This window comes from Nelumbo lutea, chromosome 5, assembly GCF_056320005.1.
Source record: "Nelumbo lutea isolate HS-2025 chromosome 5, American lotus-T2T, whole genome shotgun sequence".
In the NCBI taxonomy this organism is placed as follows: Eukaryota; Viridiplantae; Streptophyta; class Magnoliopsida; order Proteales; family Nelumbonaceae; genus Nelumbo; species Nelumbo lutea.
In genome coordinates, this window is record NC_142688.1 from 19,660,906 (window position 1) to 19,673,314 (window position 12,409).

Consider the following 12,409-nt stretch of genomic DNA (forward strand, 5'->3'; position numbering starts at 1 on the left):
GTTTGGCCTTCGTCACATAAGAGCTCGAATCTTCAACTCCATCGGTGTCCTCTGATTCAAAGATTGAGGAGGAGTTTGTGTCTTCCCAAGCTAGGAGGAGTTTCAGGGATAGGCTCAGTTAAGAAAGTTGGGGTCTTAGGTGGACTTGAGCCGTGTGGGCCTTCTCTCATTCCTGGCGAATGGGCTCTAGAAAGATTCTGGCCCAAAACTTGAAGTGGGTTTGGAGCCCCTAACTAGTGGGTCTTGTTAGAACGACCCACTTTCTGGAGACGATTTGAATTTTGAGCGGGGCTGTCGAGAGAGGCTTGGCCCACCTTGCTTTTTTGGCTTCTCATTTTAGGAGGCCAAAAGCTAGTTCGTTTGGGAAAGAACTTAGGCTTCTCAAAATGGTCGCTCTCTGGCAGTCTTTCGAGTTGCTTCCAGTCTCCACTAGATGGCTCTTCAAGTAAGCATATGTTTCTCGACTTATAATTTTTTTCCCAACTACTCAAGTGGATGAACCTACTCCACTTGTTCTCTTTCAGTTGAAGGATGAAAACTCTGCCCTTTTCATTTTGGTTTTAGTTGAAGGATGAACCTACCCCGCTTGTTCTCTTTTGAACTACTTCCATGCCACTTTTCCACAAAGAATCTCAAGCTTTTCCTTTTTTTTTTTTTGCAACCAAGCTCATCATAATCATCTAAGCCTTGTCCCATCTATATGGGATCAGCCATGTGAATCCTATACAACCATTCATAATAATGTTTAGAGTTCGACTATGATATAGAAAGAACTTAAAACCAATCAACCAATATCATAAAAGACGTAATCAATCAGGTGGCATCATCAAAGTTCATTGGCTATTTTGATTGGTCAAAGCTCTCCCTGTATCATACCTTCTTGGCATCATAGATTAGTGTTTATTTACCTTCTTTTGACAAGTAATCCTCTCTTCAACCCTGTCTACTTGCACCTAAATCTCTCAATTATTGGATTGACCTATAACTTTGGACCCCCTGAGGCTCAACAATTTTGATGACCTAACCACTATTCCTCAATTATTTCCAAGAAACATGGGACCTCAATGAGCATCTTCTTCATACTGAATGGATATGGCTTCCTTTGAGTAGTACCCATTTGAAGAATTGGTACATGATCCAAATGTCAATCTCACAAGGGCATTTTGAGTTATAATCGGAAGTGCATCCTCCCAACTATTGTTTATCAATAATCAATCCAACTTCAGTAATGAGGGGCCATAAAGGCCATTATCCAATGTTGGTTATCCTTGTACCTCCTCTTTTCTCAAAGCAAATCCAATAATGTTGCAATCTCCATTGACATTGACACACCATGGAGCACTCCAACTAAAAGAGATCTCCAACTCCCTCCACAAACTCTGCATATGATTTTCCATTTGTAGGACCATAGACACCAGATAATTGCCATTTTTTATAAGTCTGGACAATTGCCAATTCACAACACCAGTAACATTTTTTCATAGGGCATAAAGTATTATCCTATAAAATGATCTAAAACTTGAATCATGTTTGTGTCCCATAAAATGAGCAACCATGTACCTTCAGTAGGTTTAGTGACCGACCCATTAGCAAGTCTTATTATGGTTTAAAATGTCCCTAATTTCCCTAATATTTCCACGACATAGTTATTTTTCCATGGGTAGAAACACAAAATTTTATTGGAACCAAAATGAACACTACCAACACTATGTGGAGTACATGAGATAGTTTTCACAACATATATTTTTTTATCAATGAATTGTAAAATTTATTAATTCATAGCTAAAGAGAGTACATTTTAGGGAGAGGCATGAGATGCTACCTCCCCTTTAAGGAGGGGAGATGGAGGATACCATCCACCCTTTAGTTAATAAACTGAACAAAGGACAAAGAAAATTACAGAGAAGCCCAATACAAAGAGACCCAAGTAGCCCCTTGTTTAGCAAGATAATCAGCCAAGGCATTAGCCGTTCTACTCGCTCACTGAAATCTAATTGCCATATCCCTTAAAAGCCATTTAACCTTTTTTGAAATATCCTTAAAGTCCCAAGTGACAGTACCTGGATCAGCCAACCATCCTACTACCACATTGGAATCTCCTTTATCTACACTCCAAGTTGATAAGCAATTTGCATCCCCGTCACAGCTAGGAGTTCAGCCCTCGCAAAGTCTCTTATTCCCACCGGTGCTGAAAAAAGGGCAAGGATGTTACTGTTCTCACTTCTCAATACACTACCAATACCAAACAGTCCTGTATTACCCTGACTACTCCCATCAAAGTTCAGCTTAGCAAAACCATCTTCTAGGTTTCTTAGAAGAAGTTAGGGCAACTGTAGACCGATTCCTCATTATATCATCGAAGGAGTAATTTTCAAAGAGCTTTAAGGATTTTAGCCACAAAAATAGTCCTTGTCAAAATACACTCCTTGACCTCAAGAATGGTTCTTTCCTTCACCTAAAAAATTCTGGAATTTCTCTCTTTCCAAATAGTCCATAAGAGAGTTGCTTTTATACACTTTAACATAATTCTCCCTCTTTTTGTGGTCCACACAAAGGTAGATGGAGGAAACAACAATTTTACCTCAGCTAGCAAGTTCCACCTGCACTCAAACAAATCAAATACCCAATTCCAAATGGCTGCAACAAAAGGACAGGAAATCAATAAGTGGTAACAATCCTCATTTTGTGCTTTGCACAAAGTACACTAGTTAGGGGATAAACACAAGAAAGGTCTTTTCTTCTGCAGGTTATCCATCGTATTGATTTTACCATAGTAAACTTCCTAACAAAAGATAGCTATTTTTGGGGGAATATGCCTGGACCAAACTTCTTTAACTAGGAATGCCCAAGGAGAAGAACTAGAGCATAGGGATTTAAAGAAAGAGGCACAAGTTAACGACCCTTTTGGAGTCAAACAACCCTTTTCATGACATGTTTCCATTTCCACTTCCATGGGTAGCAACATGAAATTTTATTGGAATTGACATATTCCCTGATGAAAAATACCAGCACTATGTTATTGCACACCTAACTTACATGATTACTACATTGAGCCAGTTCAATATTCATTTCAAATATGAAGTTCAATATTAGTTTTTGTTTGTGTTAATTGTGTAATAGATTATTTGGTTGATCTATTACAACCATTTACATTTTTTATGAGTTTAAATTTTGCTTTAACTCATTTTATCATGAAGCTCTGAATTTTAAGGCTTACGGGGCAACTTTAGTATGTATTCTTTTGTTTACAAGTATAGATAGATAGGTAGATAGAGAGAGGGATTAAACTTTTTTAAATATGTGTGTAATAATAGAATCATTAATTAATACAAATAAAGAAGTGGATTAATGGTAAGAAACTGAACAAGAAAAATGTTTAGTTAGTTGGGATAAATGTAAGCATAAATCAATAATAAATGTGAAGAAGCTACTTCTAGAACTAACTGAAATCTTCAGCAATAGAAATGCATTTAAAATGCCATATACAACAGCAAGAAATTGCATAGTAATTGTCTCTCCTATACAGGAACCAACATAAAGCACCACTTGTTCACTACTAAAGACAGTTACAACCCTTAATAAGATCCTTATCATTAATCACCTCATATCCAGAGGAAAACATGCTGCTTATGCAAAAGATGATGATGAAACAATACCCAACTTGCTTAGACACTAGTTTTTTCTCTTCATATGTGGATTCTTTTTTTTTTTTTTTTGGTTTTTACAACCGTTTATGGGATCTTGGGTTGGTTTTACACAGTAGTTTTTTCTCTTGAAAAAACATGCTACTTATGCAAAAGATGATGATGAAACAATACCCAACTTGCTTAGACACCGTAGTTTTTTTCTCTTTATATGTGGATTCTTTTTTTTTTTTTGGTTTTTACAACTGTTTATGGGATCTTGGGTTGGTTTTTACAACTATTTATGGGATCTTGGGTACTGATGAGAAATCTATCAATGCTGATTGCTGCATGATCAGTCATGGGATTTTGTCACAGAGGATCTATTTTATAGAATGTCCTTCCCTTCACAGTTTGCTGGTTCAATTGGAAAGAAAGGGCTTCACAAATCTTAAATAGATTACGGCCTTACAACCTATATCTTATAGGCAAGACCAAAAGAATTTTGGTTGGCTGGGCCGGTGGGTGTTGATTATCAAGGAGTTTGAAGGTTTTCCATTCAACCATTTCAAGGGACAAACAGGTGGAAATTATTTTCAGGTTTTCTTTTGATGTATAGAGGTTACTGGGATCTTTGACCATGTAGAGATTTTGTAGCTTTAAATTTTGCCCTTTTGATATTCATCAATACAATACTACCCTATACCATCTTATCGAAAATAAGAAAAAATAAATATCTTCTTCCAGTTTTTAAAAACCCAAATATTCTTTCAGAGTAGGCAACAGTTCAGTGTTGAAACACAACATGGTTTGGCTAGACAGCTCGAAGTACAGAAGTACATATAAATGTAAAAAATCCTAGTTATGCAATGTGTTCAAAAAACAATCATAATGAGAAGAAAATCAACCAAAATCCTTCATCTTTTATGTAAGCGCTCTTGGAAAACTCCAAGTCAATGAGTTTAGAAGGATTATTTGGAAATGCTCCTGTATAATTTTGAACTATTTGTTTGAGGACAAAATTGAAGTAAAATGTATCCAGACTACCCTAGAATCATTTCCTTCACCTCGTACCCCAATTCAGGTTCAGCTCATCGGAGGAACCAAAAAATACAACAAACAAAGCTACCTTTTATTCCATGACAACTTTCGCGCCGACCTCCTTCATCTTCTCAATGATCTTCTCCGCCTCTTCTTTCGGCACACCTTTCTTCAATAAGGTGGGAGCCTTCTCCACCAAATCCTTAGCTTCCTTGAGACCCAAATCAGTAAAAGTTCTAACTTCCTTGATGATTTTAATCTTAGCAGCAGCATCATAACCCTCGAGCTTCAAATCAAAAGAAGTCTTCTCCGCCTTCTTCTCCTCACCTTTTGAGGCTCCACCTCCCTTCGCCGAACCTTTAACTCCAAATGCCATTCCCGGCATCATCATAGTCATGATGGGCATTTCACTCACACCGAGTTTCTGTCTCAAAACCTCGGTAAGATCAGCAACTTCGAGCAAAGTAAGACCAGAGATCTCATCGACGATAGCAGAAACCCTCTCAGTCGGAGCCACCTTTGATTCTTGTTCGGTCGAACAATATTCACGCACAAAACTCGAAAGATTCCATGACTGATCGTTCGGAGTAATGATTTCTCGCCTACGAAAGAGATCTGAAAACGAATAAGATGAGAAGTTCAAAGTTTTCGATCGATTAAACCCAGAATTATTGAGGTTTTCCAATGTCTGGTAATCAAAACTAGGGTTTCGAGAAGCGATTCTGGAGCGACTACGACCCGCCAATGACGACCAAATGGATTGAAGATGCCTCATCATTTGATTACGCAGAAGCTTTACAGACCGTGTGATACCTTCTTTCTGTAGAAGTGGACTCGTAATCCTAAAGCCACAAACACCATAACATTGCAGAGACTTGCAGCTCTGAATAGTGAAGATCGAACTTCTTTTAGATTCAACTTTCACTAAAACCAGCAAGTATAAACCTAAAACCCTACACTACCAAAAAAAACAGCATTGTTATATTGTATTTCTCTATATCGAAAAATCAGAATATAGAAAACGGATCATTTCGAGATTTCGGATTTGAACCTTGAGTTGTGTAACCGACAGAAAATCCGATTACCCGTTTAGGTTTAACCGTTTGAGATCGGAGCTTTTATACACAACGAAAGTTGAGACACGTGGCGAATTAAGCACGGACCGTTTCTACGGTTCCATCAAGAAACAACATGGGATGCATGCTCACACAGGTAGAGAGATTTCTAAGTTCAGAACCGGAACGGCGGAACGAAACTTGAGAAGAGAAAACTGGAAAAGTTGAAAACACTATCATGAGCACATGCTGGCGTTCCATTATCCTTCCTCCAACTGTAATCCCCAATACCGCTCTTCCATGGACTCCAAATTTAGTTAAAACTAGGTTTTCTATTCGGAAAACATCCATTCCAACACTCAGAGCTCTCAGAGAAGAAATCGAAGTCCTCGATGTCGAATCTGCTGAGAGTGGTTTCTTGCAAAAGAACCCAACAGTCGCTGATGCTAAAGAAGAGGAGGTCGATGGAGCTATTAACAGTAATGGAGTTGCAGAGTTCACAGAGTCAGAGAATAACCTAACTTCATATAGGCCACCTCCTAAAAGGGACTCTAAGAAGAGCGAAGATGATGACAACTTCAGAAGTAGGTTCAAGTTGCGCAACGGGCGAGAGGTCAACCCTCATCTCTCTCTTTCTCTCGCAGTAGTTCTTATTTAAGATTTCAATTATCAATGATTTCTTTAGAATTCGGAATCAGAAGAACTTGTTCTACTCGCTCTGCGCATTTCTGTCTTAATTCTTAATCGAAATATCAACTCAACCTATAAGAATGCTGTAATTGAGCCGAATATCCTAAATTCAAGAACAATTTTATCACTTCGCTAATGTTTTATATAACTCCCTACTGTGCTTTGAAAAGATAGAAATATATTTACTTTTGGTGAATCTGGGTAGATCAAAAGTTCAGAACCAACCCAATTTTTTTTTACCTTTAATTGGCAAAGAATTAATTTTTTCGATCTTTACTTTTTAGGTATTTGAAGAAAAAGCTTATCTTGTTGGCGTTGAACGCAAAGGTGATCAAGATGATACTTTTGGCATAGAGGAATCACTCAAGGAGCTAGCCCAGTTAGCTGATACTGCAGGACTTATGGTTGTTGATTCTACTTATCAGAAGTGAGTAATTTCAGTACATTAATTTGATTCCATGAAATGAAGAGCCGATTATGTTCAATCTGATCTCAGAGCTATCAGAGTTACGCAAGTGCACATAAGTAGAATGAATGCATGAAAGAACTCTGGACTTTCTATTTGGCCCTTTATAACTTCCTGCTTTGATTCTAGGTTTCAATTTGAATTGCATTGCAAGAAACTTGCACAAGATCATGTAAGTTTCTTAATGGTTTTAAGTTGTTTGTGGGCCTCTTCCTGTTTTAAGGATTTGCAATCTTTGGTCATCTATATTATTTTCTTCTGTAAAAGTGCAGTTAAGATGTGAAGATGGTTCTGTCTTGCTCCTACGCTAAGTGGGACTTCTTTGTTTTCTTCATCTTCTTGTTTTTTGAAAGGCAGTAAATTTATTAGATATTGGAAGAGAAGAGGCTGTAGAGGGAGAGATTTCCTCTACAGCCCAATACAAGGATACGTAAAGCATGCAACTAAATAGTTCCAGCGAGCATTACAAAACTATCATCCTATAAGATGTGATCCCAATGATCAGTAAATTGATTATACTTCAAATCCCGAAACAACCTTAAGATGGAAGCCCAATTCAGAATAGTCCTTTCAAACATGCCACACAACTTCTCAAAGGGTTAGGATTTGCCTTACCCTGCATGACATGCATGTTTGTTGTCCTAACATTGTTCATAATTACTGTATCAGTATATTATCATTCTCTCTCTATGTCAGTGTCTCATTCCTGCTTACTTTGCAAAATATGAACATTGAGTTTATGAGCATTTTATGCCATTTCACTTTAAAATGCTTGGTTGGTTATATACTGTTACCATGACCTATTACCCATCCTCTTTTTATTTTATGAGTACCCATCCTCTTCTAATCCTTGTTCTAATCCACAAATCCTTTTTTTTTAAGTAACATTAATTGCTATGTGTATTAATATATGTAAAAATAAATGTGTATGTACACCATTGTATGGACATGTGCAATTTTTCCAATGAAAATTTCGTAAGTAAATAGTTGTCACCATACAAAAAGGCACTTTCTGCCTTAGCTCTAGCTAAATAATCTTAAATTTTCTTGATACCCATCTGGTTCCACATGCAATGCTAGCAAAAGTTTCTCTAGTTTTTTTTTTTTATGTATGTAATAAACAAAAAAAGTCTTCATTCTTTCTTCTCTTCTCTTCCCATTTTTCTCCTTGAAACATCTCAATGTCTCAGAATCTCTTGGATCTAAATCTGCATGGAGATGATTCAGATTCTCGACTCCACTCCAACTTTGGGGGTTTGTAAAGGGGCTTGGGTTTGAAGATTGAAGCAAAGCACATGGAGTTCGTGCAAGCAGGTCAGTGGAGGAGATCTTTGAAGATAGAAGCAAAAAATCTCCTGTTTGAAGAGATAAGAATCAAGGGGAAGGTAATCCTGAAGGTAAGGGAAGCGAAAAAGGGTACAATATTGCTAGAAGGATTAGAAGTGATCGAGTGGCTAAGAAAGTTCATAGCTGGAGCCTGTTCAAAAGGTAAGCAGATAAATTGGTAGGATTTTAGTACACTAGAAGGGAGAAGATATGTTGTTGAATATAAGAGGAATAGAAAGGGGTTCTTCATAGCTTTGGCTGAATTTTTTGGTAAGGGACAAAGGCAACTGGTGTGTCTACCAGTAGGAAAACAGAACCAAGGCTGGGGGGAAGTTGACTGGTTGCTCAAAGAGTTCTTAGCTCAAAGAGTAGCGAATGAGAAAAAAAACCTCCATAAGGGAGGAGAAGGCTTATCTCAGTAACAATAGGGTACAACAAGGGCCAATGGTCATGGCAAAAACAAAAGGCCATTGTAGAATGGTGGGAGGTCTAGAGAGAGAGGAGTGGGATAGTAAGTTTGTGATACAAGCCAAGGAAAAGGTTAATGATTGGAGGAGGGTAGCTGACTTACTGGCAACCAGGTTGAAGTTGAAGAGTGTTTTCATAGTAACCCCCTTCAATAACTGTAAAGCCATCCTAGATCCATTAGAGAATGTTTTGGAAATATTAGCTATCAATGTTCAGGCTGAGTTCGGATCATACACAGTCTTCAAATGGAATCCAACATCCAACTCCAAGGATTTTTTTTGTTGAAGATGGTGTGGTGGTGCGTGTAATGGGCTTGCCATTCCATCTATGGAAACAAGAAATAGCAGAGTCTATAGCCGTGTTGTGTGGAGGAATCTTGAAAGGTGCTTTCTGGGGCGATCTCTATTCAGTAGCAATCCTGCTAACTGGTGTGAAGCCAGAAGAAATTCCACGAAGGTAGAGGTACGAACAAAGGGGAGCTTTGTCTCTGTGTGGTTAGCTTCCTCCATTGAAGCAGGGCTGTGGAAGGAGGGGAGAAGGAGGAAGAAGAAGCACTGCGTGGACTTGTGAGATTGGGTAATTCAAATGGGAAGGGATGTTTCACTAAAAAGGGCCAACAAATTCTGGGAAGCCAAAAAGGTTTGGGGCAGTTGGAAGGTCAAACCTGGAGAAAGCAAGAAGAGGTTATGACAAATGGCAGATCCTTTGCGCAGGTGGTGTCATGGGAAAAAGACAAAAAGCTTCTAGTGTTGAAAGGGAGAAGGCTGAACTAGCAATTTCAGACAGGGAAGGTTGCTGGTTCGACCATTAAAACAGGGGGGCGTGACTTTTTAAGTGGTCACGTGGGACGAAAAGAAGGGCCCGATCGAGTGGATCCCTTTTATGGTGGGCCGGAGAAGGCTTCTCAAGTAAAGGAGTTGGGCTCCTATAGTCTTGAGCCCAAGGCTCATTATAAGACAGATGGGTTGAGGGACACGTTAAGTAAGCACGTGACTGGGAGGAGGGATGAGCTGATAGACGAGATAAAGCATCTATCTTCTTCAACCCCGAACCCTTCCTCTCGACCGAATAGATCAGGCGCAAAAATGTCTCAAGACTCGCAGTCTCGAGGCTCTCTACAGTGGGTCCCTTCCAACCTGGCAAATCGTCTCTCACCAGATAGGCGCAACCGGAGATACCTGAAGCCTAGTGATGAGAACATAATAGGGCTTGAAGATTGGTTGAGTGAACAAAACAGCAATGACAATTCTGATAGAGACGAAACGCTAAGTCTGGGAAGTTTGTCTCCGAAAAGCAACAATGATCTTCTTGAAACAGAAAATTTGTATACAGAGTTGTTGTTTTTAGAGGAAGAGACTGAAGAGGCAGATGGCGAGAAGACTAGGAATGGTGAAGAAATTGGTTCTAAAGCTGTGAAAACTCCTCCTCCCTTCGTCGAGGGAGCTGACCCTGAGTCTAATGAATTACAGGATGTTGGTGGAGAGGGACAAGAATCGATCGTGAGGATGGATGCGGGTATTCTAGTGTCGGAAACACAGAGAAAGGTTTTCCAAGTGGGTAGGTCGTCAGGAAGTGATTCTTTCACTATGTCTACTTCACAACCTTGTCCAAAAAGGGGAAAGGCTTTAAAACCATTTGCCGACTGTCAGCAAGTCATTTCCGGTGATTCTAGTCCTACCCCGTTCTTTCAGGTATGGGTGTCAATTCTGTTTTAGGTACTAACTTGTTTGTTATGCCTGTAACAGATATCCCAGCTTCCCATCCAGGAGTTTCTGATGCAAGAGAGAGGGTGATAGTGGAAGGAGTAAGCGGGAGGAACAAAATAAGGGGGAGGAACAAAATAAAAAGGAAGGACTCGTAGAAAGATGTTGTAGCCAAAATAAGTGTGAGAAGGGTAAAATTCTTTCTCAAACATTGGCTAGAAAGGATGGAGAAATTGGGAAGGGGGGGAAAAGAGGAACAAATAAGAAAAATAATCTGAAGTGGAAAGGCTAATTTCAAACATTTGAGGGGGATTTAGAATTCAGTGGTAGAGGGGATAGGAGGAAGGGCCTAAAATGAGGAGAATATGGCCTCTTATTGGGTTCCTTTGCTATTTTGTATCAATGAAAATTATTAGCTGGAATGTAAGAGGGTTAGGGAGTGCAAGGAAGAGAAGGGCGATCAAAGACCTACTCCAAAGGGAAAAACCTGATATTGTGCTGTTACAAGAATCCAAACTGATGGAATTAGTTGGGAGATGGGTTAGGAGTTTTTGGAGATCTAGAGGTTTAGGTTGGAGCTCGTCTCCTTCTTGGGGAGCCTCGAGGGGGATTGCAACACTGTGGAGGGAGGATGTGGTGGAAGTAGTGGAAAAATTGATAGGCAGATTCCCAGTTTCTATTAAGTGCAAGAATGTAGAAAATGGGTGTGTATGGGTCTTAACCAATGTTATGGCCCTAATTCCTATAGAGGGAGGAATGAGATGTGGGAGGAACTATATGCAATCAAGGGGCTATGGGATGGTCCTTGGTGCCTGGGCGGGGATTTTAACGTCATTAGATTCTTTGATGAAACTAGTAATCCCCAACAGGTAATCTCAAAAAGCATGAGGAAATTTAATGGTTTTATTGAAGATTGTGAACTGAAGGAAATACCTCTGTTGCAAGCCAGTTACACTTGGTCCAACCTTTAGGAAACCCCTTTGTGCTTGAAGTTGGATAGATTCCTTTTTAACCTTGCTTGGGAGAATAGTTTGGAAAACTTGGTTGCTAGGGCATTACCCAAGGTCACCTCTGATCACTGTCCTATCCAAATAGGAACTAAGTCTTTTCCTAAGGACCCAAACCTTTTAGATTCGAAAATATGTGACTTACCCATCCAGATTTTGTGAAAAAAGTGGAGGAGTGGTGGGGTGAGGAGGAGAGGGGGGTAAGATGGAAGGGGATCAAGTTCCATAAGAAATTAAAAAGGTTGAGAGCCAAAATAAAAGAGTGGAATAGAGATCAGTTTGGTAGAATTGAGGAGCAAAAATTGGGCCCAATCTCTCGAATAGAGAATTTGGATGTAAAGGAATCTCACAATGGGCTGACCGAGGAGGAAAAAGTGTTAAGGAGACAATTAAAAAAGGAGTTGGAAGAAGTGTTATTGAGGGAAGAAATCAGTTGGAGACAAAAATCTAGACACAAGTGGATTAAGGATGGAGATGGGAACACTAGATTCTTCCATGATTTGGCAAATGGGAGACGAAGAAAGAATTTTGTGACCAAGCTAGAGATAGGAGAGGAAGTGATTACCAACCAGGATGACATAGCCAGAAAATTTGTGGGCCACTTCAAATCGATTTATAGAAGGCCTTTGAGTGAGAGAACAGTCATGGAAAGGGTGGATTGGCCAAGAATTGATGGAGTGGCAAGGTGGCTGGAAAGGGAATTCGAGAAAGAAGAGATTAAGAAAGTTGTCTTTCTAATGGATAGATCCAAGGCTCCGGGTCCAGATGGCTTTACAATGGGTTTTTATCAAGACAGTTGGGAGTTGTTGAAAGAGGATGTAGCTGAAGTCTTTAAGGAATTTGCAGACAATCACACTATAAGCCCTGGAATTAATGCCACCTTTTTGGCCTTGATACCTAAGAAGAATGATGCCAACCACCCAAAAGATTATAGGCCTATTAGTCTGGTGACAAGCATCTATAAAATTCTGGCAAAAGTGCTCTCGTTGAGAATCAAAACAGTCCTCCCTACCATCATTAGTGAAACTCA

General features: G+C 39.4%; 2 protein-coding genes across 4 annotated transcripts in view; one reads left to right on the plus strand and one right to left on the minus strand.

The window, feature by feature from the left end:
- Positions 1-4,515: 4,515 nt before the first annotated feature.
- On the minus strand, positions 4,516-5,651 carry LOC148850797 (Ribosomal protein L12 family protein). Its single transcript, XM_088944179.1, has one exon. It carries the CDS (start codon positions 5,440-5,442, stop codon positions 4,756-4,758), a length of 687 nt encoding a protein of 228 aa, XP_088800305.1. The 5' UTR covers positions 5,443-5,651; the 3' UTR covers positions 4,516-4,755.
- Positions 5,652-5,809: 158 nt separating this feature from the next.
- LOC148850798 (GTP-binding protein, HflX) overlaps positions 5,810-12,409 on the plus strand; it is a 31,823-nt gene continuing 25,223 nt past the window's right edge. For 2 of the 3 annotated variants that reach the window (XR_016099103.1, XM_088944177.1), the window contains exons 1-2: positions 5,847-6,332; positions 6,694-6,836. Coding sequence is in view for 2 of the 3 variants with exons in the window: in XM_088944177.1 (XP_088800303.1) it covers positions 5,958-6,332; positions 6,694-6,836 (518 nt within the window). In the remaining variant the exon portion in view is untranslated. Of the gene's footprint in view, positions 6,333-6,693; positions 6,837-12,409 lie in introns of all 3 variants that reach the window. The other variant, XM_088944176.1, reaches the window with a different exon arrangement.

Coding starts and splice junctions, on each gene's coding strand:
- LOC148850797 (XM_088944179.1), bottom strand. CDS start 5,442: ATGATGAGGCATCTTCAATCCATTTGGTCGTCATTGGCGGGTCGTAGT.